The sequence below is a fragment of the Tauraco erythrolophus genome, chromosome 7 (assembly GCF_009769465.1).
Source record: "Tauraco erythrolophus isolate bTauEry1 chromosome 7, bTauEry1.pri, whole genome shotgun sequence".
Classification (NCBI taxonomy): Eukaryota; Metazoa; Chordata; class Aves; order Musophagiformes; family Musophagidae; genus Tauraco; species Tauraco erythrolophus.
The window spans coordinates 47,618,193-47,642,869 of NC_141471.1; the positions used below are offsets into that span (position 1 = coordinate 47,618,193).

General features: G+C 42.4%; 1 protein-coding gene across 1 annotated transcript in view; it reads left to right on the plus strand.

The window, feature by feature from the left end:
- SH3BP5 (SH3 domain binding protein 5) overlaps positions 1-24,677 on the plus strand; it is a 51,540-nt gene that overhangs the window by 20,267 nt on the left and 6,596 nt on the right. The window contains exons 4-5 of the mRNA XM_086614613.1: positions 13,675-13,839; positions 21,906-22,036. Of these exons, the coding sequence (XP_086470739.1) occupies positions 13,675-13,839; positions 21,906-22,036 (296 nt within the window). The remainder of the gene's footprint in view (positions 1-13,674; positions 13,840-21,905; positions 22,037-24,677) is intronic.

The following is a 24,677-nucleotide window of genomic DNA, read 5'->3' on the forward strand; positions in this document are numbered from 1 at the left end:
TTATTGTTGGGTAACACTGGTGACTCTTGGGGAGCCTCACAGTAGTGCGTGGATAGAGGAGGTAATGATTTTCGTTTCAGGAAGGTGGAGTGAATGGTGTGAGAAGCGGTTTGCTCCCCAGGAGCGGAAATCAACCATACAGAAATGGCTGTGATTTGGTTTTGAATTACTTAGGCTGGTGGGGTGGAGAGGCTGCTCAGAGACAGGGGAGCAGCTCCCTTCTTAAACTGGGACTTATCTGTTGGTGGTCGAGAAACTTGTCTGTGGGGTGGAGGCTGATGTGATGGCTTGGGTTAGTGCTGGGGCAGGCCAGGCATGGGAGGAAGAGAGGCAGGCAGCGTAAGCCTTGCCTGGGAAGAGATGGCTGGGGTGCTTTGAAGCAAAAGGAGATGTGGGAGTTGCCATGTGGGCAATCAGAGAGCCCAGTGCTCTAAAGAAATGGTAACAAGATGAAATGTAGGTAAGCTGTGCAAGAAGTGGTGCCTGAAAGGATGAAGCATGGAGGCTGCGGGTTGTACCTGATGGCCTAAGAAGTTTTATGTGTGCTTTTTCCCTTTCTGCTCCCTGTGTACCTGCTCTAGACCTGCACTCCTTCTTCCCACCAAGTCTCGCTTTTTTTTTTGTTATGAAACGCATCATTAAATCTTGGGGAAACCACGTCGATGTGACGTCAGTCCTCTTGTGAAACGTGGAGTTCCCATTGCTGTGATCCCAAGGGACGTTCTCAGTATATTCGCCTCCCTTTCCACATGGTATGTGGCTGGCTGTGGTGCAGGCACCCGTCTGAAGAGGAAATAAGCCAAGCAAGGGAATCTGACATCAGTAATTTTACTACTGGGGTGAGGAGTCACTTCCTGGACTTCCACCAGGGAATCCACTGAGTTTCGTAAACTTTAGAAATAAAGTAGGATGCACTTTGGGTTAAGTAAAGAAAATGTTTTGTCACACTCAAAATTTGATGGAGTGCCTCTTGTGCTTTCTTGTCATGTTTGCACAGTTGTGATTGAAATCCTGGGAGAAGCGTGTAGGAGTCGCTACCCTGTGTTCAGGTACGTATGGCTCAGTGTTTCACTGCTGCCAGATGGAGCTTGTGCTCGGTGTGTTCAGTTTGCTCCACTTGAATGCTTAAAACCTGAAAACTGTATTTCAAGTCTTGCATTATGGTTCTGTTGCGTTTTTCTTCAGGCCAAAGTTGTGCTGATGAGCAGGGAACTCAGGGAGACTTACCTGGCTCAACCAGCTGGGTTTTGCCTGGTTGATTTATTAGCACTCTTCTTTGGGGCCTTAAGATTTAAGTAAATAATTTTACATTTGTGTTCTGGCTCTGTCATCTGGTTGAGCAGTGTGATATTAGAGTGTCTCAAACTAGCTGTCCTTAAACTGATGGGAAGATAACGGATGTTGCCTGGTCGGATTTGGAAAGTTACGGCAAAGATCTGGTCTGTGAAGGAAAGCTCCTCAATGTGTTTGTCTTCCCATCAACCCTGCTAATGCAGGATAGTGGGTCAGTGTGACTGTCAGGTTTCTACCCAGTTAATCCTGAGCAGCTGGAAATCTGCCCCATGTTTGGGAATGCTATATAACAGCTGCTACTTCACAGATGAACTGAAAAAAACGCTTACCTGATTCATACTTAGTGCTCTGTTACTTATATTTCCTGCAGACTAGGTGGCATCTGGAGCAACACCATCTGCAAACACCATGTTCTTGGCACCTTCGGATAGTAGGGACTAAATTTTAGCTGCTTGGTTGTTGAAATACCTGTATTGATCAATTCTGTGCATATATGTGCCCTCTCTAAAAGTTAGCCCTCCTGTGTCTATCTGTGCTTTATACGTCTCAGTGAATGGATCTAGTTATTTTGGGTTGGTATTTGTACATTTGACATTTTCATTTTATATGAAAACTATTCTGTTGATGGATGATTAGTTTGTATAAGCAAAAAGTGTAATTGGTCTTCTCATCATTAGTAGAAGACGTGCCTTGGAGGGCTTCATTCTTTAGATTTGTTAACTGTGCACTGTAAATTAGAGGTTCTTCCCTCTTGCGCTTTTCTTTCCAGACGTAGGAGAGAATATTTTTTTCATTTAAGTATTTTGAAGAATTTACCTAGAAGAGATGAAAAAAAATTACTCTCCCTTTTTTAGTGTCTCTTTCTCCCGTTTCTCCCACCCCACAAAGCATCCATCTTAGCTAGTTCTTAGCTAGTCTGGATGGCAGCCATACAAAGCCAGCTAGCTGTTCAACCTCTTCTCCAGTAACTGTCAACAATACAATGACCTAATTATTTTCCCTACCCTTCAAGAGTGTTTTTTCTTTTTGTGTTGTGAAATACTAGAAGTGTTGGGCAAGTAGGTCTGAAGTATTGGAATACTGGGGTAAGTTGGTTTAGAAATGCCCTCTGTTCTTTGGAGTAACAAAGAGGGCTTGGGCAGGAAAATTTGTGGGTTTTTTTGTTAGGTGTCAGCTGATTTAGGCAGAAGGAAGTCATACAGGTGATCTGGCTGTTACGCTTAGACACAGCTGCAATGAGAGATGCTGAAACTGTTGGGAAGGTGTAAGCAGTTCTCAAAGGGTGCTGGGACGTGAAAATACGTGCTGTTGTCTGAAGATTTGACTAACATAATTTTGCATCCCCTTCAATTTGGAAAACCGCAAGAGATTTAGATTGTGGGTTCCTTTGCATAGCTGTAGCCTTTGCGTAGCTATTGCCAAAAGGCAAATCTACAGCATTTGAAAAAATTATAATTTAAAGGAAAGATTGCCTTGCTTTATTCTCTCTTACTGTTTCTCCTCCTGATCTTTTCTGGCCATTAGTAAAGGCTATTTCAAGAGATCGTAAGCCACAGACAGGATCATCTATTAAAAATAGTATCTGGCATTTGAGCCTGGGTGTCTTGAGGTCAGGATGATATCCTGTGTACCTGTTTTGCCTGGTAATTGCTCAGGGATGACTGCTGAAGGCATCACCAATCTTGCAACTTTGGGGAACTTGTTCAGCCACCCCAGTCTTTGTTATGTACAGTGGTCTAAATAGGTGGGATTTTATTATGAAATGATAAATGCTCATGGTAGGGATGGCTGCCAAAACAAATCTGATATGGATGTTGGTTACTGCCTTCTGGGTGTGTTTCTTTATGTCTTCTAGTAAAACAGTACGAATTTATGAGCTCTTGTCTGCTCTTGCTGGAAAAGATTATCTGAAGAGTCTTAATTTCTCTGTAGCACATGTGGGAACTGCTGTGTACTAACTCAGTTTCTGTAAGAAAAGTCTTTCTTAATTGCAGCAAACTTGCAGTTCTACTGTTAGAAGACAAATTTCACTGCCGGGATGTGGAAGAAATGCCATCTTTTTTAGCTGTATCTGCTTCTGATATTTGTTTTTTTCACTTCCTAAAAGGTGCTCATGGCTTTTTCTTAAGGAGGCTTTTATTGCTGTGCATTGAAATTGAAATTTTGTCTATTCCTGCTCCTACCTAGACCTTTTCCTTCAAGGAATGGACTTAGCCCTGCATTTGTCCAGGACACCACCCCCAACTTTTTCCTTTAAGCGAAGCAAGCCTGTTACTCACACATGCCATGGAGACACGTATAATTATTCCATGACAAAAAATTTTGAAGAGTCAATAGATTAATTGTCTTCAACAGGTCCCTTAGGAAAATTACTGTCTCAAAAGTAGCTGTGAGCATGCTGTCAAAAGATGTACAAGGTCAGCTTGGGTCTTTCTTCCAGAGCATGTCCCTGCTATTGAAGATGGGCAGTTGTTGATGGATGTGAGGCTTTCTGGGGCTTGGGAGAATGTGTCCAGAACAGCCAACCACCCAGGTGAAACTCCTACCCATGCGCCTTTTCTTTGCTTATGTCAATATCCATGCATGCAGAAGATGTGCTTTCAGAACCATCCTGCCATTTCCTTGCCAACCCTCTGGAAACTTCTGCAAAGAAATATTTGCTGTTTCGGTGGCAATTAGGCGAGACAACGATCCAGTGTTTCTCCTGAATGTATCTGCTGCATCTGCATGTGCTGAACATTTATCTTGTTGTAATTAGCAAAATCCACTAAGGCAGGCTATGTAACTCTTGCAGTGTGTGTTTGTGGGAGTTCGTTCCTTGCTTCTGGATTTGATTTCAGCAAAGGAGGTTGCTGCCAGCTGCAGATGAGCATGCAGAGCCTCTGTAAACCTAGAAACCCGCTGTAAACCCTAGACTCGCTGAGTCACTGCCTAAGCCCTGAGAATGCAGGTGCATATTGGGGGGGAGGATTATCTTGATATTTTTGTCTCTTAATAAGGTATTTTACCTTGGAGAGAAAAACCTGGACATATTCTATGATCCTTTCTTCCAGAAGGCAGCAACTTTAAAATTTTGGCCACAAACAAGTGCACAACTAACAAACAGATGGCAATGAGTGCTCAAGAAGCCTGTATCTAGATGGTATTAGGATGAACAATTTGTCGTATTCTGGTGCCATAGACTCATTAATTACTGGGAGTACCTCCAAGCAGACTAGCATCTCACAACAACCTCATGAAAAACGAGGGAGGGCCAAGAGGCTTGGTGTAGTATTTCCCATACAATCTCTATGCCCAGATGAGCATCACCTCCCTACTCCTGTGAGGCAAAGAGCTAGATAGACTAAAACCAGCGAGGAGTCCAGTAGGTTTCAAATGACCGAGTGCACAGTGGGAATGATCAGCTCAGAGATTATGTTCTTGCCCTTGTTTCACAAGATCCTAGTGTGCAGCCTAGATGGGAGCCACCAGAGAACAGAGAAGGGCTGGCAGCTGATTGTTTGGTCCAGTCCAGGATTGGTCTTAACAGCATTTAAGGAAATTGTGTGTTTAGCTATTTTCTTTCACATTTCCTTCCATAGCTCTTCCTTTCTCTTCCATAGCTTCCCTTCCATAGAAGGGAGGTGGGATTCTATCTTTGAGGAGACTAACTGTCTATACGCTGGTAGCTAATGAAGTGAGCTGCTGGTTGTGCTCCAAACTTTTTGCCTCTTGGAACATGGCTTGTGATCCTGAGTTAAGGGAGTTACACATATTGCCTAACTTTAGCACAGAGCTAGATGTCTCTCAGAACATGCTTTGTAGGTCTACTCTTGATTTCCTGGGCCTTTTTATAGACCACAGGTTTACCAGAAGATAAAACAGGGTTAGGAATCCGGTCAGTTCTAGAACTATTAAGCTATTAGGAGAGGTGGATGCCTGGATGGGACCAGAAAGCTCAGCATGAGAACAAGACACCTAACCAAAAGCAGAGACTAAGGGACATCTGGTCATTGTATTCCATAGGCATTTCATTAGTTATGTAGCAGGAAGGAAATAGTTTGAGCTCTAAAAAGCTATAGCAAGGCTTATTTTTACCTTCTCCTCCCTTTTTCTTTCTCCATCTGAATAAAAATCTTCAAATCTGCTTTTGAAAAAGAAAATTTTAACCTATGTACAATTTTATAGCTTTTCAATAGACAGTTTAAAGAATACGAGGGTGTTTCACACTCTCGGGAGACTGTATCTTCTGTAAGTAATGCAAACAGTCATCTCAGATTAATATATAGCTCACAAAAAGCCTCATAGATGTGCCAAAATGAGATCACTCAGAAGCTTTGCATTTTGTAAGTTGTTTATAAGCATCTGTACATGACCTATAGCAAGAAGGCATTTCTGTTCTTTACTACCTCTCAATTCTAGTTTGTCTTGGAGTTTTTAGTCTGTACGGAGAGGGGAAAGGAAGGTCATGGTTCTTAAAAAAAGCAAACAAAACCCTCACCCCGCAACTGCATCACTATTCTGATTATTGAAGGAAATAAATGCATGAGTCTGAGAATCTAGAAGAACATTCAGCATCACTGCAAATATTTTGCAACTGTGTTCTTTGTTTTTTGATACACTGTAAAAAAAAAAAGATGGTGATATTTGATAGAAATGCTTGTTGTAAAGGACCTCTGGAAGTCATCTGATCCAGCATCCTGCTCAAAGCAAAACTGTCACCATTGCTGGATTGCATCAACCATAGCTTTGCCAAGTCTTGAAAACCTCCAGAGATGGAGATTTGTAACCTGTCTGAGGGTCACACTGCCCTCCTGGTAGGAAAGATTTTTTTTTTTTTTTTTTTCTCTTCTCTAATGTGCAACCTGAACTGCTAAGCTGCCATCTGTGGCTGTTGCTATACCTGTTATACCATCCAGTACTGCTGAGAAACATTCGTTCAACTCTGTCATCTTTGCAGCTCCCCTTCAAATTTTAGCTGGCAGCTAATTAGATTACTCCTTAGTCTCCTCCTTACTAGACTAAGAAAGCCCACATTCCTCAGCACTCCTTGTAGGAGTCATTGTAGGCTTCTGGACCCTGTCTTGACATCCCTCTTGAACTAAGGGGTGTGGATGTAGTATTAAATGTGCAACCTCATCAACACTGAGTTGGGGGGAATGATAGCTTCTCATGATTGCCAGCCATGGCCCTCGTAATGTAGCCTAAGACATGGTTTGCCTTACTCGCAACAAGAGTACACCTTTTCAGCTTATTCAACCTGGCACTCGTCAAAATGCACAGGTTCTTTTTGGCAGGGCTGAACTTCTCATCTGTGCTGATAACAGGATTATTCCATCCCAGGTGCAGGGCTCCACACTTCTCCTTGTTGAACCTTGTGAGGTTTCTTTTGGCCCAGTTGAGTTTAACAAGGTCCATCTGGGTTCTGCCATTTGCCTTTTCAACCACCTCCTCTGACTTAGTATCATCCACAGATTTGCCAGGGATGCAGCTGTGCCAGTATCAAGGTTGTTGTTAGGATGTTGAGCATTACGGGCCCTTGCGTTGACATCTGGGCTGCTCTTCTTGTTACTGGCTGCCAGCTGCACTGAAACAGGTTGAGGAAAACTGGAGCCAAAATACCAGCACTCAGTGGCTAGTTACTGTGGATGCCATTGCAAGTGCTTACTGCCTTCACCTTGTAGGCTTCCAGATTACTGAACCCACTGCAGTGGTGGACAAGATAGGTATGCTGTGGTCAAGGAGCGGTGATCCTGCTGTCCTCATCCGTGCCAGAAGCTTGTACAGGATGCTGCGGTGCAGTCACTACGATTAGAGTGATCCCGGAAGATCCCACTCTGGTGGGCGACTGGTGGAGGAAAGTTCCTGTTTTCAAACACGTTCCCTGTTGTACTTCGCACAGCAAATTAAGCGTGGGATGTTGTTAAACGAATGAGAGGGGGCCAGAATGGAAATGTCTGAAACTTGCTTCCTTCTGAAGAGTGTGACTGGAAGCCAGTAAATCATTATCTACTTGGTAGTAAGCAAGTAAGTGTTTGCTGGTAGCAATTAAGCTATTGTTTTAAAGATTAATGAGTGGGAGAGACATTGGTTTCACATTAACAAACAAGCGTCTTCTAGAGCAAAGGCCTTGGGCCAGCACGTGATGTGCTGGTGCCTTGTTCTGAGCAGCAGCTGTGTGTTCCCTTCATGCTCCAGTTTACAGCGATTTTATAAGCAGAGGTTGTTCGTGCCTTCTATTGGCAGTAGGGCAGAGACACTAAAAGAAAGTGAGTGTCAAGACCTTAGCAGTGTGGTATGAGATACTTTCACCTGGCAAAATGACAAGCCAATTTTTTTAAATATTTGAAAGCAACTGCTCACTGTCATTTCTCATGGGAAATACGCAGGTTGTTTTAGTGATGCCCTTTTCATGAATTTACCAGCACTTGTGGTCTGGTCCTCTGGTGAGGGAGGCTGGCCAGGGGGAGAAATTCTGTAGCAGGCTTGGCTCCACAAAATGTACCCTCTGCATCTATTTCTGGCAACCTGGCTTGGCTGTTAGCTACGTGCCATGTGCTCATGGTTTCAGAGGCTGGGCAGTGTCTACCAGATTGTATTAGATGTCAGCTAACCTCAGAGGAATGCTATAGCTGTGTTCCACCTGTGTCAGTGATGTTGTGCAGTTTCATATAACTAGGTAGGCAAAACCAAAAATGGGCGATTAGATGAAATGAGGAAGAGAAGTACATATCTTGGTTGATGTTAATGCAGAAAATTCAAGCTATGCATGGTAGAGTGGAAGAAGTCGTCTATTAGGTCAGCTAGGCAAGAGCCCTGACTACAAAGGAGGATTGGGCAATAAAAGCTGTGTAGACTAAACAGAAAATTGTATTTCATAATTAGAGTATAGGGTTTTCTGCTTTGAAAGTGGACAAGCAGATGTGTCTGTGCTGGTCTAAAAGTCTGTCTGTACGCTGCTGCTAATGCCAGAAGAATGACTGCATTTTAAAAAAATGCCTGGTTTTATTTTCTTCTATTAGCCTGCCATGGCCTAGTTTTCATCACTATCTTTAGCTAACAACATAATCCAGCTGTTGTGCATGGTTCCCTTCTGTACAAGGCCCTTTGTGGACTAAGTAGAGGATTGCCTATGAGGGTGCAGCTTTTATCCCCCCAAAAGGAATTTGTCAGGAGTGAGCTCCTTTCAGCAATACATAATGGCTTGCAATTATGAACTCTATCAGTATTTTATATGTTTATTTTAGAAGTTGACATATTTTATACTGCAGTGCTCCATTTGCTTCTGCAAATGCTGCTACTGCGTGTCACCTCTGAGTCTTTGGGAACTGGTTGGGAAGTTCAGGGCCGTGTGTATTGGAGCCAGGGAGATCAGTGGTGGATGATCTGGTGAGAGGAAATCACCTGTGCGGAAGAGCACAGGGTGGATAGTGGCAAAGAGAAAGCTCTTGGCCATGAGGAGAGTTAGAGAGGAGGGGGCTGAGTGGGCAGAGTAGGACTCTTGGGCATGCTGCTTATTGTAGGGAAGGGATTTGCTGTTGTGGGAGGCTTGTTTGTAGCAGGTTGCTTTTAGAGTACTGAGTTGCAGAGGAGGGACGAATGCAATGGCAGAAAGAGTTTGCTCTGTGCGGATGGTGTGTGACAGACTGCTGTGACGGTGGGATTCGCCTTAGCTGAGATCTCTGTGGCTGCTTAATTGCATTTCTCAAGGGTTCCCATTTTATATTTTATGCTAATAGGGGAAGGGTCTGCAGAGGTGAAGGCATTTAGTTGAGTTTCCTGGCAGAAAGCACTGAGGGTAAGGCACAGCGAGCTCCTGGTCACTATGGCAGTGGGAGCTGGGGCACAGGCTCTCCAGTTCCCGAGGTGTGAAGGCTTTCATGTTTTCAATAGGGGTTTCGCTGACCTAGCTCCTTCTGACTTTTTCAAAAGAGATCCTCGCTTTTATATCGGGTAGACTCCATCAAGCACCAGCGATATGGGTGACAGGCAGAAGGTTGACATCCCACTTGCCTTCAACCTCACTTGGAGATTTTTATCCTCATCCCTAGTATATTTTCCCTCATGTTACACCAGGGCTAAACCTCTCAACTCGAACACCAGTTTGTGCTTGAAAGCAAAATAACCTGGTTTTCAGCCATTCATTTGAGTTTTGAATTCTGGTCTTTTGAGAGAAACAGTCACTCTCTAAAATGGTAAAGCTCATATGTAATGTCAGGAGGTTGGATGGAGACATGAGCTCCTGTTGTTCTCTATGGTTTTAAAAGCACACGAAGAACGTGGCTCCTCTCTCTTCCATCAAACTGAGTGACCTGCAGGCTTGAGACGGACCGTGAGAGCAATCTGTCAATGATGGTGCAGAACAACTTGTACGTGCTGGAGAGAGTTTTAAATAAAAGCTAATTATTGAGTAACTGTACTAACTAAAAAGTGTTTGAGTGTCCTTTTTCACATCAGCAAAACCACAAATCTGTTGATGTTTCTCTAATGACTGATGTGTCATTCTTTACTCTAGCATTTGGCTTTTTTCTTTCCCAGGCTTTCAGTAAGTTGCTTAAAATAAAAGACTGTAGACTGACTTCAGATAACTGTTGAAACTAAATTGCTCTTTGGACTAACTCTTTTGCTTAAACCCAAAAGCATTTTGTGTTCCAAAACAGTGTTTCCAAACTGCTATTTCAGTGTAGCATTCAACAAATACAGCTGGGGGAGAGAGTATTTAAGAACAGTTTTGTTTCAGTTTTTCTTTTGCCCACACAGTTACGGGGCATGAAGCTGAATGTGGCCAGAGTTATGAGCCTGCCTGTAAACAGCTTCAGCTCTCAATGTCCTGCAGGTCCAGGTGCAAGTGGAAATCTAGCTGAATTGTAAATTTAGCTTCTGTTTTTCTTATCATACAGAACATTTTCCTGCTGTGCAGCCAATTGTGTTTTAGAGGCTTCATCAGAAGAGCTACTAGTACTGCAAGCTACCACTGAATGTTTTTTTCCGTGGGGCTTTAGTAACTCAGCTCCTAATGCTCTGCAGACCTTTTGCTGGCTTAGATGTGTTGATCCCTGACCCAAGTATCTGTGCCAAGAGAAACTTCCAAGCGCTGGTGCAGTTACGGTGAGAAAACTGTACTTTTCCTGTGCTCGCATTGCCCCTGGGATGTGGTTTTACTGGAGCTTCGAAAGCAGTTACTTGCCGGTGCGGTTCTGCCTCTGCTAGAAATGGATTGCCAGTGGTTTTCCTGCATTCGTGTCTTGTGCGAGCAGGCCTGCTGCTGCAACCTTATTGTCTGGAAATTCCTGGGACCTGGCTCCTTCTTGTAGGGTCTTCCTTGAAAATCAGTCCTGCTCTTCCTCCCAACATCCTCAGCATTTTTCTGCAGTACTTGGTGCAGGCTCTTACTGGAGTCTTGCATTTTATTTCACTTTTAAAAATCTCATTTCAGATTGTTTTTATGGCAAAGTTTTGGCTTTTATTTGCGTTTGATCCCTTTACAGCATAGGTCAAACTTACTGGAAGGAAAAAAAAACCAAACAAGTTGTGACTTTGCGGAGAATTCAGCAGATGGTATTTTGGGGACTAAGATTCAGGCTTCTTGCTGTGTCCTTTGTTGGAAGCTTACATTGAGCCTTGTTCAAAGATCGTCAGATGGCTTTCCTGTGCTTGGGGAGTACCGTGGTTTAGGTTAGTTAATGGCTAAATTAAAATATTTTTTAGTCAGGCTTATTCTGAATTTATAAAATGCATTATTTGAATGCGTATTTGAAACATGCAGCTGGTGACTGAGGTGATGAGGAGATGTAATGTGTGAGGGTTTTTTCTTAGACTTTCTAAGAGACCGTATTAACGATGAATTTACGCCAGGATGCTCTTCATCCACTAATACTGGCCCAAAGCTCTGTGCCGCTTTGGCATGTGCAGTCCTGGATGAAAACTAACACTTCAATGCCCTGGATCTTCACGAAAGCTTTAGGTTGGTGTGGTGTAAGCTGCTTGAAAGCAGCAAAGGGCATGGTTAGATGAATTTCTCTCCTGTCGAAAACACTAGCAGCCGCTTCAGAAGAAAGTGCATCAAGGGCCTTGGTCAGAAGGAAATTACTGCACTGATTGTGATGACTTTGATTTCCCTCCCCAGCTAGTAGCTGAAGGACCTCTGACACATAACTCCTGTTTTTCCACGGTCACTTTGGGGTGAAGTACCTCTCTGTGTGATAGGGGGAAGGAAGCAAGAAGAGCTTGCTGCTATTTCAGGACATTGTAAAGGAAACTTAGTGTGCTTTGTTTCCTTTTGAGACTTGTGTTTAAATTAAGAGGCCATGTCCCCTGCCATGGGGCAGGGTTTTTTCCATTATCTTTACAAATAGCTGTGGTGTCTCAGGTGTGAAGATATTGGATGCAGCTGCTGTTGAGGAGGTGTAGCCAGCTATTTGCTGGAGAAATGCACCATTGTTCTACTTATTTCACATTTTGTATCAGGGATTTTTAGCTGCTTCCCAAATGACCACCATTTCTTCACACTGAAACCTCTTCCTTTATTCATAAGACTTTGTCGTCCTCAATTTAGTATTTTCTGTGTCAGAGTACTTTCCTCTGTTTCAGCCTCAGACTCCTCCTCTGTATATCATGACATGTAAAGTTTTATTCATTATTTTGTTCTGTCAGTCATGTCTGTTAAAAAACATTTCCCATAGGTATAAACTGGGTAATTCCAGTTTATTCTTAAAAAGTCATTGAAGTGTAAATGAAAACTGTCTTCACAGTGCTAGATGTTCAATTAATTGAATATGAAACTTACATTTGAAAGGTGGTGTTTCAGTGCAAAACAGCTCAAAAATATAAATAGAAATTTATGAAATATATGACATAGAAAAGTTCAGGTAAGGGTTTTACTTTTGAGCTGAACAAGGCATTTCTGCATCAAACCGAAAAAGGCTCTAGAGCAGTAAAGTGCTGATATAGTTAAGAGACAGCAAATGAACACAAAAGCTTCAGAAATTAAAAATTTTTGATGGAGGAAAACAATGCGAAACCTGCATGTTTGAAAGCCTGAATGTTAAAATTTATAGTCATTCAGTGATAACTATAAAAAGAGAGGACACCTCTATCTTATTAAAAAAAAAAACAACAGCAAGCAACCAACCAAAACCCAGCCAACACCAGTAATTTGTTTATGGATAGTTGTTGTCTATTTGTTGTAGAGTCACCTATTTGAACGTTTAAGACTTCTTGCTGGTACTAAAGTGCAACACTACAGACTGCTGAACTCTGATGACTTTCGTCACCATGGTGCTACTGAAACCTGCATTATGACTGGCGTTATTTCTGCTTTATTGGCTGCTCTCCCTTTTGGGGCTGAACAGGCGAGGGCTTGTTGCTGCGTGAGGGCCCTTGGAGGACTGATGCTCAGCTGTGAAAAACAGAGGTGGCTTCAGGCTACAAGATGGGACATGAGCATTTTACTTGAGGACTGTTAAGAATGGGATTTGGATATTCTAAGAGCCTTGTTAAAACCTTCAGGAGAGATAAAGGTGGTCTGTAAATGCAGTATCTCAGAGAATTTTGGTTTTGGTCTGGAATAAAAGAGATCACAGCTCATTGATTAGATGGCTTCTAAGCTGCACTTGCTTTGCTGGGAAGGTAATACGTTGTTTTGGAGCAGTCTATGGTCTCAGATCAAGGCCCATATAGTTTGTCAGAAGACTGTTCTTCCCTGCTTCCATGTAGACACTTGAAAGTGCTTCCTTCAAGCTCAAACTTTGTGTTATTTTGCTGCAAAGAAGCAGCGGTTTCCAAAGGACATAGCAGGACCTTTATCTGTGTTTTACTTGCATTGCAAATTGCCTTGGTTACCTTTGTGTCCGTGTACTGGGGACTTGCTGCACCAGTTGTGTCCCAACGATAGCAAAGTAAAACGTCCAGAGAATTAGCAGCCACCTTCTCAGAAAACTTGTTTATGCTTTATAGCAATGTAATACTTCCAAAACCTTTCCTCAGTGTGGTTAATGGTGCACCAGATAAAAATCCACCCTGACTAAACTCAGGGAGTGCCATTCTCAACGTATTCTTGACATGCTACAAGTTTGCTATTGTGTTTTGTTTTGTTTCTCAATGATTAAGCCTACATCATAAGGTATTTATCTCTCAGCCAGATCCTTATTTGTAGGCCATCAGTTACGTGTTTCTTGACTACGAACACCATGAGACAGTTCTTTGCAAATTATCTGTTTGGGTGGGAACTGCTGTCTTAGCAGTACTTACTCCAGTGAGGAAATACGTGTCACTTCCAAGTAAAAGGTTGGGAAACAGTAACGCTGGCGTGGTGTTTTTAAAATGCGAGGATTAGTGTGGTAGGTTCTTCTAAACGTGACTGTGAGGGTTCCTTTGTCTCTGATGGCAACTTCTCTTTTTCAGGCACAGCTGGAAGCTCAGAGGGCGACTCAGGATTTTCAGAGAGCCATTGAAGTGCTACGTGCTGCAAAAGAAACCATTTCGCTTGCTGAGCAGAGGCTACTGGAAGATGACAAACGTCAGTTTGACTCTGCCTGGCAAGAGATGCTCAACCATGCTACTCAGAGGGTAATACAAATTTGCCCCAGCATCTCTCTGTTCCATATATTATGTTCTGTTGTGTACAAGGCTTAGTTTCTGAAAGACCACATTTTTGTATTGGTCCAGATACATGACATGTAGGAAATGAAGCTACAGAAAATTATGAAGCCTAAGGTTAAATGATTCAGGCCTTGGGCTGCTACTGAGACAGCTATAGTTCTCTATCTGACTGTGATAGTAGCTAGTGGAGTAGGTCTCTAAAGAAAATAAATTACCATCTATTTTATAGGGATAAACAATGTCTTAAGGCAAATCTGCATTTGTAGTTATGCCAGAATAATTGCATAGGGATGGCTATTCCTGAATACACGTTATGGAAACTCTTACTCTGGAAAAAAAGGGATATGTTCCAATTTTAGTATAACTTGTTTTTAGTATGTAGTTAAGTTGAACAAGGCACTTCGCTTTGGAAACGTGTGTTTGAATGTAGAATTACTCAAAAACGTGTATTGTATTTTAAGCTAGCACACTGCTCTATCCTGAATTAACTTTCAAATTTAGACAAAGTCTTGCCTCCTTTGTAAAGTCTTTTTAAATCTACAGAAGAGGTGCACTGTGTAACAGTGAAAGGCGGTATTCATTTTAGCAGCTGTCAAAAAGAATTTTTCTGTTATTTGCCGTGTCTCTCTTTTCCTGTCTGTTAAAAAAAAGGCAGAAAGTTTTTTTTTTTAACATTAAAGAACCAAAAATTGAAGTTAAAAACCTTTGTTCTGTCGTAGTTCCCTTAATACGCCACTGAAGCTGAACTTGCTATTCCAAATATGCTAGCATTCCATACAATGCTGGTATTGTCTTGCAGTCCTCAATGCAGTAGCTCTGTTCTGTTGCAGAAGCTTCTCAATTCTAAGAAAGCCTCTATTTCAGAGTGAATTGTAAAAAAACAGCTGCCTGATGAAGAGACAGGGAACAAAAAAGCATGCAGGCTGAGCGTAGGGGAGAGATGGAAAACCTGGTATATATTAAAAAAGAGAAAACAAACTCCAGGGTATTGTGTTATTGCCCCTGTTGTTATTAGGTATTTGCAGATCTGGTAACCTCTGTGTGTTTCTGAAAGGAGCCCCACCTGTGCAGTGCGTGTGTGCCAGGACACCAGCAGCTGTCATTTTCCCTGGTTGTTATCCCTGTTCAAAGTTTTGATTCTCAGAATAGATAGGTGAGAAAACTGGAAGCATCTAAGGAGTTGCTTAGAGCTCCTGACTGCTAAACTGCTGAGATCTGGTGAAGAGAGAGAGCAACCAGGTATCAGCTGCCTCTCTCTAGCTGGCATAATGAAAATTGGTGTTGGGGTGGGTGAGGAAGGAAGTGCTTGCAATTTTGAGAGTTCACATGGATTCTTGTTTTCCTTTCCTTTTCTTTCAAGGGGGATCCCTGTGTCCTTCTACAACCCTTAATCCTTCTCTGGCAGTCTCTGGCAGAGAGGAGTCTCTCTGGCAGAGAGGAGTACCCCTGAGATGGGCAAGCACAGTGATTTAGAGCAGAAGATGGCTGCTGACAGTGTTTGGTGGGGTCATACTGGTGGTGTTGATATGTACCATCACTGAATGCAGAATATCTGCTTGTTGGAGGACTGATTCAAACCATAATGTCTGGTGGTTACAGCCGAACGGTAAAGAGGAACCTTAGGTTTATTTACTGCGGTTATGAGATCTCCTAGGCATAGACTGGATTGTGTAGAGCAGCTGATGGCTCCTTGAATGGAAAGTGTGTTACCCAACTCTTCCTGGTGCTTAAAATAGTCTGTGTAAGCTCAGTTCCCAGAAAGCACCTGTCTGCACCTTTCCAGGGTACAGCGGATGTTGAAAGAGTTATATGGAAGTTTGTCTCACAATTTTCATTGGCCATACTGGAGGTTTAAGGCTAGGGCCAGAGCCAAGAAGGGAGAAAATGCTGTTGGAAGTCTTGACTGAACAGACCCAGCATTAGTTTGTTTGGAGCGCTTGACTGAGTTTTATAACTTCTTTAGGAACAGAGTGAATGCTTCCTTGGTTTGAGTGCAAGCAATTACTGAAATACTTAGCGTTCAGTGAGGTAAACAGAATAATTGGGGTCTCCAGGAGCAGAAAACATCGTCACTCCCTACCAAGCTATGAATGAAAACAGGTTGGAGGATGAGATCTACTAGACTTGACTGCCACAGTGTTGCTGTTAACTCAGATTGTTAACTATTAATTATGTTAGAAATTACTAATGGAAAAAAACCTGTTTCTGAGGGTTAAGAAACAGGATTTCTCTACTTCCACATATAAAATCACTCTCAGATAAAGTTTTTCACTCTAGTTGTTTGGATTTGCTAGCTTTTTTACATGTATTTATAAACGACAGTTGTACTGGGCAGAAAATACTCTTGCACTGGGCCTTGTACAGCAATGAATCAAGTGCAGAAAAGCACCTCTGTGCCAAATGTTAGAAGTGGGCTACAAATTAATTTGTTTTTCTATTGTTAGAAATGTCAGGCATGAGTAAAGTGTTTTGATTTGCTGTTCTTAGGCAGAGGTAGCAGGCTCTATTGAATTAATCTGAAATTTGGAACAAAACTCGAGCCCTGTAGCAGCTTGGTAGCCAACAAACAATGCAAACAGAGAGCACAAAGGAAACGGGTAGGCAAGAGAGCAAATGAGATGCTGATTTTTTTTATACAGGCGTGTATGGAAATACTGCCAGATTACTTTTGCACTTGACCCACTAGATGTGGACAAAGACTTGGGTTCTAGAGTACCAAACAGGAAATGCTGTTTGCAGACCCTCACTGGGAAGAAATGGAGATAAGGGTTGCATGTTGTAATTGCTTTTTGATTTCTTCATAGACTGAAAAGCTGTTAACACTATTTTTCATGTGGCAGTCTAATGGGCTACTGTAAACAAGGCTTTTGTAGCCACTGATACAGAAAATCATATAATTAAGCTGATGATAAATGGGAGAGTTACTGAAATTTTTATTATCCTGGGTGGGCTGGAAGCATGACATGTGGAAGATGTTTTTATTCATGGAGCAGACAGGAGCAGCATGAATAGGAACAGGGAGTACAGGCTGTCACTCACCAGTTTTTTCACCGTGCAGTTTGAGCTGTGTTTCCAAAGGAAGCTGGGTGCCTAAATAGGAGCTGGATGTCTGCCGGCCTGTGAAGATGCGACTAATCTCTGTAAATGTCTGTGCTTGAGCTATGTGTTGACCGCAGTGAAGCACAGGACTGTGATACAATCCTGCAAGTCAGGCAGCTGCTTTACCTGCTTCTACTATTAACTCGATGAGTATTTTTGGGTAAACTCCTGTGTGTTTTTTTTTTCTGTATATCCATTTCTCCACAGATCTGAGATAAGTGTAAAAACACTTAGGCTAGGATTTAGCTCATCGGTTTCAGGTGTCTAGAACATTACTTTGTATGTCCCAGTTACTTGCCTGAACTTCTGTTATAGTCAAAGGAGGTCTGATCAATAAGTTGATGGTGTCTGGAGAACAATTCATGTGGCCAGAGGGGCAAATTCATTGTAAGATGAACTATTTGTTGATTACAATGGAAATGTAGACATGTAGACAGGTTTGATGAGCTCTTAAGCTGCCTGGAGAAGGAAAGTAGCATTCACTGTTAGCCATTGGCTTACCATGTTTTTGCTAACTGCAGTTTGTCTTTAAAATTTGGAGAAAATGTTTTTGGAAAGTGGAAGTGTTTTGCCCATCTTTTAGGACCTCAAATTATAATGCTGCAGTTTGGGCTGCAGGGAGCAGGGCTATGAAAGGACCAAAGGATGGATAATTTTGGAGGGACGAAGGAGGGAGATCTTCATATTTATACACCTGTTGAAAAGAAGTCATAAATGTGTACAAAAGGAAAGTGCTGACAGATGAGTTACCTTAAGTTTGAGACAAGCTGAAGCAGAAAGGAAGATCCTTCATGAATTTCAAGAGAAATTGCTAATTTCTAATTGCTGATGCAATCTGCAATCTTAAAAGGTTCTGCTTTTACAGTCTTTCCTGAGATATGTTCAGTTCATACATTCTTGGCAGGGAGAAGAAGTGCTTTGGCTCTTGATCATGAGACATTTTAAAAAGGAAGGGATGAAGGGAGAGTGAAGAGGGAGGAGACAGGCTCCCTCTTGGTTTAATTTGGCTTGTGCGGCTCCCTTTGATATTACACCATGAAGTACCATCTGTCAGTGTAAAATGCGTGGGTGCTTTCGTGATGTAGGGAGAAGCGATACTTCCCGCAGATAGAAATACTTGGAGAAAAAGGAGGGGAAAAGAAAAGTCTGTGACAGAAACAACAAAAATACCCACATCCTTCCCTGCCCTAATCTCTCTGTCATTTCACCATGGAAATGCAACGGTCAAATGCAGTCTCTTGTGTTGTTGATTCTGTCCTCCTGGTTTACTGATCTTTCGTTGTCTCTTACATCTTCTGTTTCTAATTCTTCCCCTAGAAAAGCCATCAATTTAGGTTTTTGAGAAAGAAACAGTCCAGAGTCCTTCTCTGGCTTAGATGGTCAGCTTTGCTTAATTTCACTGGTAAATTTTTCTTTTGCATCTGTTGTTATTACTGAAATTTTGCCTGGAGTCCATCTTTGACTTCAGATCACGCAAATCTTTTGGGGGGAACAAAGCTACTTCTACAGACTTAATCATTAAAATTATATACTCTACACCGATATTCCTTTTCCAGACGATCTGGGTTGGAAATAAAGGGTAGGGGAAGGAGAAAAGAGGAATCGATTGATATCCATGGTGTTTTTTTGTTGTTGTTTTGTTTTTCAATAGTTGTATCTTGTAGCCTGTGCTACCTGGGAGAATGACTTTTGCCTGGAATAGGTGATCTAGTAATTAAGGACAGGTGTGGGCTACAGAAATGTCCAGTGAATGTGTGGGCATCCTAGAAGTTCACCCACTCTGGATGTTTTTGTGTGAGAGTACATTGTTCCCTGCTCGCCTCAAGGGTATGAATGGCAGGTACAATGTCAGGAGGAGAGGTGTGTCTTAATTTGAGCAGTCTTAATTTGAAAAGGTGTCATCTTCACTTTTATCTCTGCCTTTTTCTAAGGGATGCCGTTGCATCTGCGATGGCTTAGGAGCATAAACAAGGCAAGGTGGGTGGTAAAAGCACAGTGACTTTTATTAGATAAAACAGCTTATTCGGTAACCGTGATGAAAAGCTTGTTTACGAGTCCATGTAAGACTGTTTTTTCCCCAACAGTATTATTAAGTCTAATAAAAAGTACTTTTTTCCCCACACAAGCCTCGTCAGTTTTCTAAGACCTTTTTAAAAGGCAAGGTGTTTCCCTAGCTGGTCTTACATTGAACCTTGCAGAGGCAGAGGTGGCAGGATGGTTTGCAGTCTGTTTCTGTTCGTCCACCTGCCCTGATGGACAGCTTCTCTATTTAAAGGCTGTTTGGCTTTTGTGGAGGGGTGGATGATCTTTTTGTATTTTCTTGTCTGAATGAAATGCTTAAATGCATCTTGACAGGTGATAGATCTTCACAGAGATACCTCACAATCTCTCAGGTATTGTCCTCACCCTCAGGCGTGCACCTTGAGCTGCTGTCCTAGGGGAAGGGAACAGGCTGTCTCTGGCCTCTCCGCAGACTTGTGCGAGTGATGTGAGCACGATGACAGAATGCCCATAGGAAAACAAGGGAGTGGGGGGAGATGCTTTTCCTTACATCACTGATTTCTCAAAAGGATGAAGTATACAACCTTTTTTTTTCTTTTTCCTTTCTGAAAAGGGTAATGAATGTGGGTATATATGGCTGGCAGCAAATTCCATATTTTGTGAGATATTCTGAGATGTTTATGATCTGTTGTCCTCAAATCTCAGTTCTGCAGGGTTCAGCATTTCTGTGATGTTTGATATGAAAGACATGCAAAATAAACATGACCCTGGACACCTAACCTGGTTTACGACCCTGATGCTGGTAGTTCTTATCATATAGTTCATCTCAGATATCAAAGTTGATGCTAATTTTGCCCCAAGAATGGATGTGAAGGATTGATGTTTAATTGATCATTGGCAAATTTCAGCCGCTCCATTATTTTGTAGCTTGCAGCGTTTTTAAATTGCAGTTTCCTTGCTACAAGGATTATTACAAATAATGTGAACCAGCTTCTGTGTAGTCTTTGCAGACTGCATTTTAATTTAAGGCACTTCTGCACTAAAACCAGCCTTGTCTGACATATTCCACTAGAGAAAGTCATTGCATCAATCTAGTTTTTGAACATTCGTTCAAGGTAAGAGGCTACAGCTCGTTTTCAGGATGCAGGAGAAAGCCTCTTATGAATCTGATAGTTTTTGTTTTGGTTTTTTTTTAACCTTTCTTCGAAAGTGGATGCCTTATTTATATATAAAATAGTTGAATGGTTTTGGAGTTAAGTATATTATTTTATATCTACTCAAAATAGCCTTTGGAAACTTTTCTTTCTCATAGTTTAAAGTTCTGTAGCAACTTCTTTGTTTACTAGTAAGCGGTGCGTGCAGATGAGCAAAATGTGGCCTCCAGTTGTGGCAGCAAGAGCTTCTAGTGAATCCTGATGCAGTTCAGCTTTGGCATGTAGCAGTTTCACGGTTTCATTTAGGCATCAAAAAGGACAACACAACAGTTTTCCTGAGAGGAGCAACACTCAAAGTTGACTGTGTTCTTTTCCGTGTTAAGTTCTGCCTGAGGGCTAGGACACTTTCAAGAAATTAGAGCTTTTTGGGTGAGGCTATTTAAAATCAAGATATCTTGAATATTCTCTCTCTGAATGTGAGAGCTCAGATGCGTGTTCTGGTGGTGGGAGTCAGTGGGAGCAAATTTTCTTGAAGTTGTGGAGCAGTTAGTTTCACAGCTGAGATGTTTCAAAATCTAGTACTGGAGGAAGTCAAGGCCTGCCATTTTTTGTATAGATTCCGTCATAGCTGCAAGAGAGAGAGGCTGAAAACTGCCTGCTTTCTCCTCATTGCCAGGCCGATGGAGAGATGTCGCCACTTTTCTTAATTGAAACAAATCAGTTACCTCCCTGTCTGGATCTTGACTGCTAGTGCATTAAAGAAAACTAATTTTCTGATTTAAACCTGTGATATCTCAAATTGCACAATAAAGGTATCCTGGATAGAATTACTGGCAAATTGTGACTATGGGATACCAGCAGAGCAGCTAGTGGGGGGACATTTACTTTTCCTGTTGCTTTTGTAGACTCCTAATTGCTGCAAAATGCCATGGCAGTGAGCATTTGTTTATAGAGCTTTGAAGAAATGATTGCTTGAAGAATTTGCTGGTTTGTGTGCAGGGCTGCAGCCCAACTGGCTGGGGAAGGCGTGGGCTGGCCGTGGAGAGCGGCTGACCTGCTGGGCTCGGACTGCCGCACGTTGAGCATTTGCCTGCTGGGAAAGCTGGAGAGTCATCAGCATCGTGTCCCCCGTCTGCGTGATGGAGGTGTCAGCTCAGGGCTCCGACCTCTGCATTTTTGGTGTTGAAGCTACGATTTGAGGCTGGTCAGCTGGTTTAAGAGAAAAGCTGCCTTCCTGGCCTTCTGCAAACAGCCAGCCGTTGGACACGCTGTTTTCTGGTGACTGGTGATTCAGGCTGAACTGCGTTTCAGTCCTTCCACTGCTGTGGTTGGTTTTCAGCCCTTTCCTGGGTGGGACTGCAGCTGGGGGCAGCTCCCCACTGGGAAAGGCAGGCTCCCATGGGAGAAGCAGGAGGGAACAGAAACAACACTGTTAAAAGTAGCTGGGTGCCTTCTGTTTGCACTGCTCCACTCCCGAATATCTAAGCGGGTTAAAAAATGGATGATGCCAACATGTGAGGCTCTTCGGAACTTCCCGTAAGAGATATTATGCAAGAAGCTGCAGCACCTCTGTCATGATTAACACAGTGTCTGCAAATCTGACGTATCGCTGATGCTTTCAGGAAAGACTTTTAAGTAGGTTCGTTGAAAGTAATTTTTTCTATACCCTCGCTTTTCTGACATGAGCTGAGTGGAGACCTTACGAAGATGCTGTTAACTAAAATGAAAATAAATGGATCATTGTGTCTTGCTGCTCAACCTGTTTTTTCCTTCTTGAAGGTGATGGAGGCGGAACAGACCAAAACGAGAAGTGAGTTGGTTCACAAGGAGACTGCAGCCAAATACAATGCCGCCATGGGAAGGATGAAGCAACTGGAGAAGAAGCTGAAAAGAGCCATTAATAAATCAAAGTATGTTTTACGTTTGGAGATGAGTTTAGTGGTGAAATCTGTTTGGGGGAATACCGATTCTATGGGGTTTTTCAAACTTGTGAAGTTGTGTTGCTCTTTGCACCTCTCCCTTTGGGCTCCTGCATGCAACAGCCTCAAAGTAGAATTGATGCTGGTATTTGTCCTTGCATTTGTTGTTCTTCTAAGTGTCTTTTGAAGCACCTGACTTGATAGACTGGCGAACTAAGTGGGATAAGAACCCTTTTCAGGGCATTTTTGTGGTCTTGTTCTAGTGCATTGAACCCTTTGGTGACGTGTGACTTGAGAAACAGGCTCATGGGAGTCACATAGATGCTGCATACAGAGCTGCGGAGCTCTGTGCACGGATGTTTTGCAGCTTAGGATTGTTTGCAGTTTAGTTCTCACTTTTAGTTAGGAGAGAATAAAGCAAGTGACAGAAACCTGAAAGGTGCGAGACTGCATCAGTGTAGCATGCTGTACATCAGACTTGTTTACTTCCCAATGGTGCTGTAGCAAAGCTGTGCGAGAGCTGTTCTTGGGGAAGGAAATGCACTTCAGAGAGCATAGCTAAGCAGCAAGTGTGATTAATAGATGTGTCTGCATTTGATGTGCAGTTTTGCTCTGTTGCGGAGAAGTGAAACAGCTTTTTGCTCAGAACCTGTTTAAAAATTTTGGCCCTGTTTACAGCCAATCCTTAATCCTCTTTATATTTCAGTCATTTTCTTTATACTTCCAGACTGTAGCTTGTCTAAACAATCTGCTTGCTGTATTTAGCTTTTAATCCTTCCATCTAAAAATGACTTTTTGGTGAAATCAGTCAACTAAAAATCTATTTTGATTGGTGTTTGCTCAATTCAAGAAAGGATTAGCACTTCTCAAGGAAGATTGAAGCATGTTTGCTGAAAAAGTGTAGCAGCGTGGCTTTGTAGAATGAGCTGCATGCTGTTTGTCTAGCACTGCACAGGGACTGTGAAAATCATCATCAGGTCACTAAATGACAGATTCTTCTGGATAAGAGCAATATCTGAGAAGTGGTTTGGCTGCTAGGAGTTCCTTCCTTACAATAAGATTTAAAATAAAGACCCTGATAAGTTGTTGGTGGAGTCCTATGTACCTTTTCATAACAATGATGGTGCTGAGCCTGATGCCCCAGCTGCTCCACGTGTGATTCACCTTCTGAGTCTTCATTTTCTTGCTGAAACTACTCTCATGGGGGTGTTGTCTTGTGTCATTCTCCTCAGGACGAGCTGGTTTTCACTGGTGTGGAAGAATCCCAATGTATTCCTTTGTCTCACAGCAGGGCTGACTGCAGCGTAAACCACCTAAGTAGGGTGTTTTGGAGATCCTTTAATAAGGGGTGTACAGAAACACCAATTCTAACCTAGTATTAAAGTGGAAGATGCCTGATAGCACAAACAAGCTTATTGTGGATGTATTTGAAGTCATACTACGTAAGGATGTTGGAAAGGTCAGTCATGTCTCAGCATTGCAATTTTCACGTAAAGGAAAATTGAAACTGAGCTGAAAACATGAGTGCTGTCAAGTGAGTACATAGAACTGTGGAATGAGGCTGCTGAATTTGCGGCTGCTTGTATTGTAGGGTGTAACTGGCTACTAGCTGCTTTTCAGGAAGGATTTAACACCAACAAATTGCTCTACCCTTCTCCATGGGTGGAGCAGAGGGTTGGCTGTAATGCCTGGGCCTTTCAGGCCCGTGTTGTCCATCTTCTCTCTCTCCATAAACTCACGGGTAGACATGCTGAATAAGTTGCTCTCTTCCATGCAAAAAATTATTTGCACTTGCTCTTCACTTCAGTCTAGATTAAGATGCTTAAAGCATTAATATTTGAAAGTAAGACTGGGACAGCCTGCAGGAAAGTAATTTAGATGATTTGCTGTGTAAAGTTGATGAGTGGATGATTATAAGATTGTTTTGTTTTGGTTTTACTTTTGTGTTTTTTTTTCCCGGGTGCTTACTTGCTTGTAAGCTATGGATGTGCATACGGCTGCATGTTCTTAACAGTCATCAGATCTTCTGGCTCAGTGCCTCTGAGCTGTAGGATAATGAACTCACCTGTGTTAGCTGGTTTTTGGAAGTCACTTTCTGCTCCGGTAACTTGGGCAAACTGCCTTTTGCTCTTCCTGTCGTCTACTTAAAAAGCACTTTGTTTGACTATGCAATGTCATGGACTCAGACAACTGATGATGTACGACATCGATTGCATGAGTGAAGGATTCCCCAGCCCTGCTGTGTCATGGGCCAGGTTTCAATAGTTACAGGGTCATGGATGTAAGAGAATGAAGTGACCCGTGGAGAAGTGAGTCCCTACCCTGCCAGTGCTTTGCTTTCTGTTGGCATCAGATGCCCAGCTGTGTGTTAGTGGGGAGCGAGGAAGAGTGCTTATGTTAGAGCTCATATACATCAGGCTGTTGGTATCCTTTTCCCGGCTTAGGTGGCATCTTTCTTGTCCGTTACCTGCAAACATTCCCACTCATACATGCATGTATATGTATTTGTGTATATACACACACGTATATACACACACATACATGCATATACATATATGTATTTTTTTTTACACCACACAAACGTGCTTGCTTGCTGATAGAAAGGGGACAGGCCTGTAGAAGCTGATGGGAG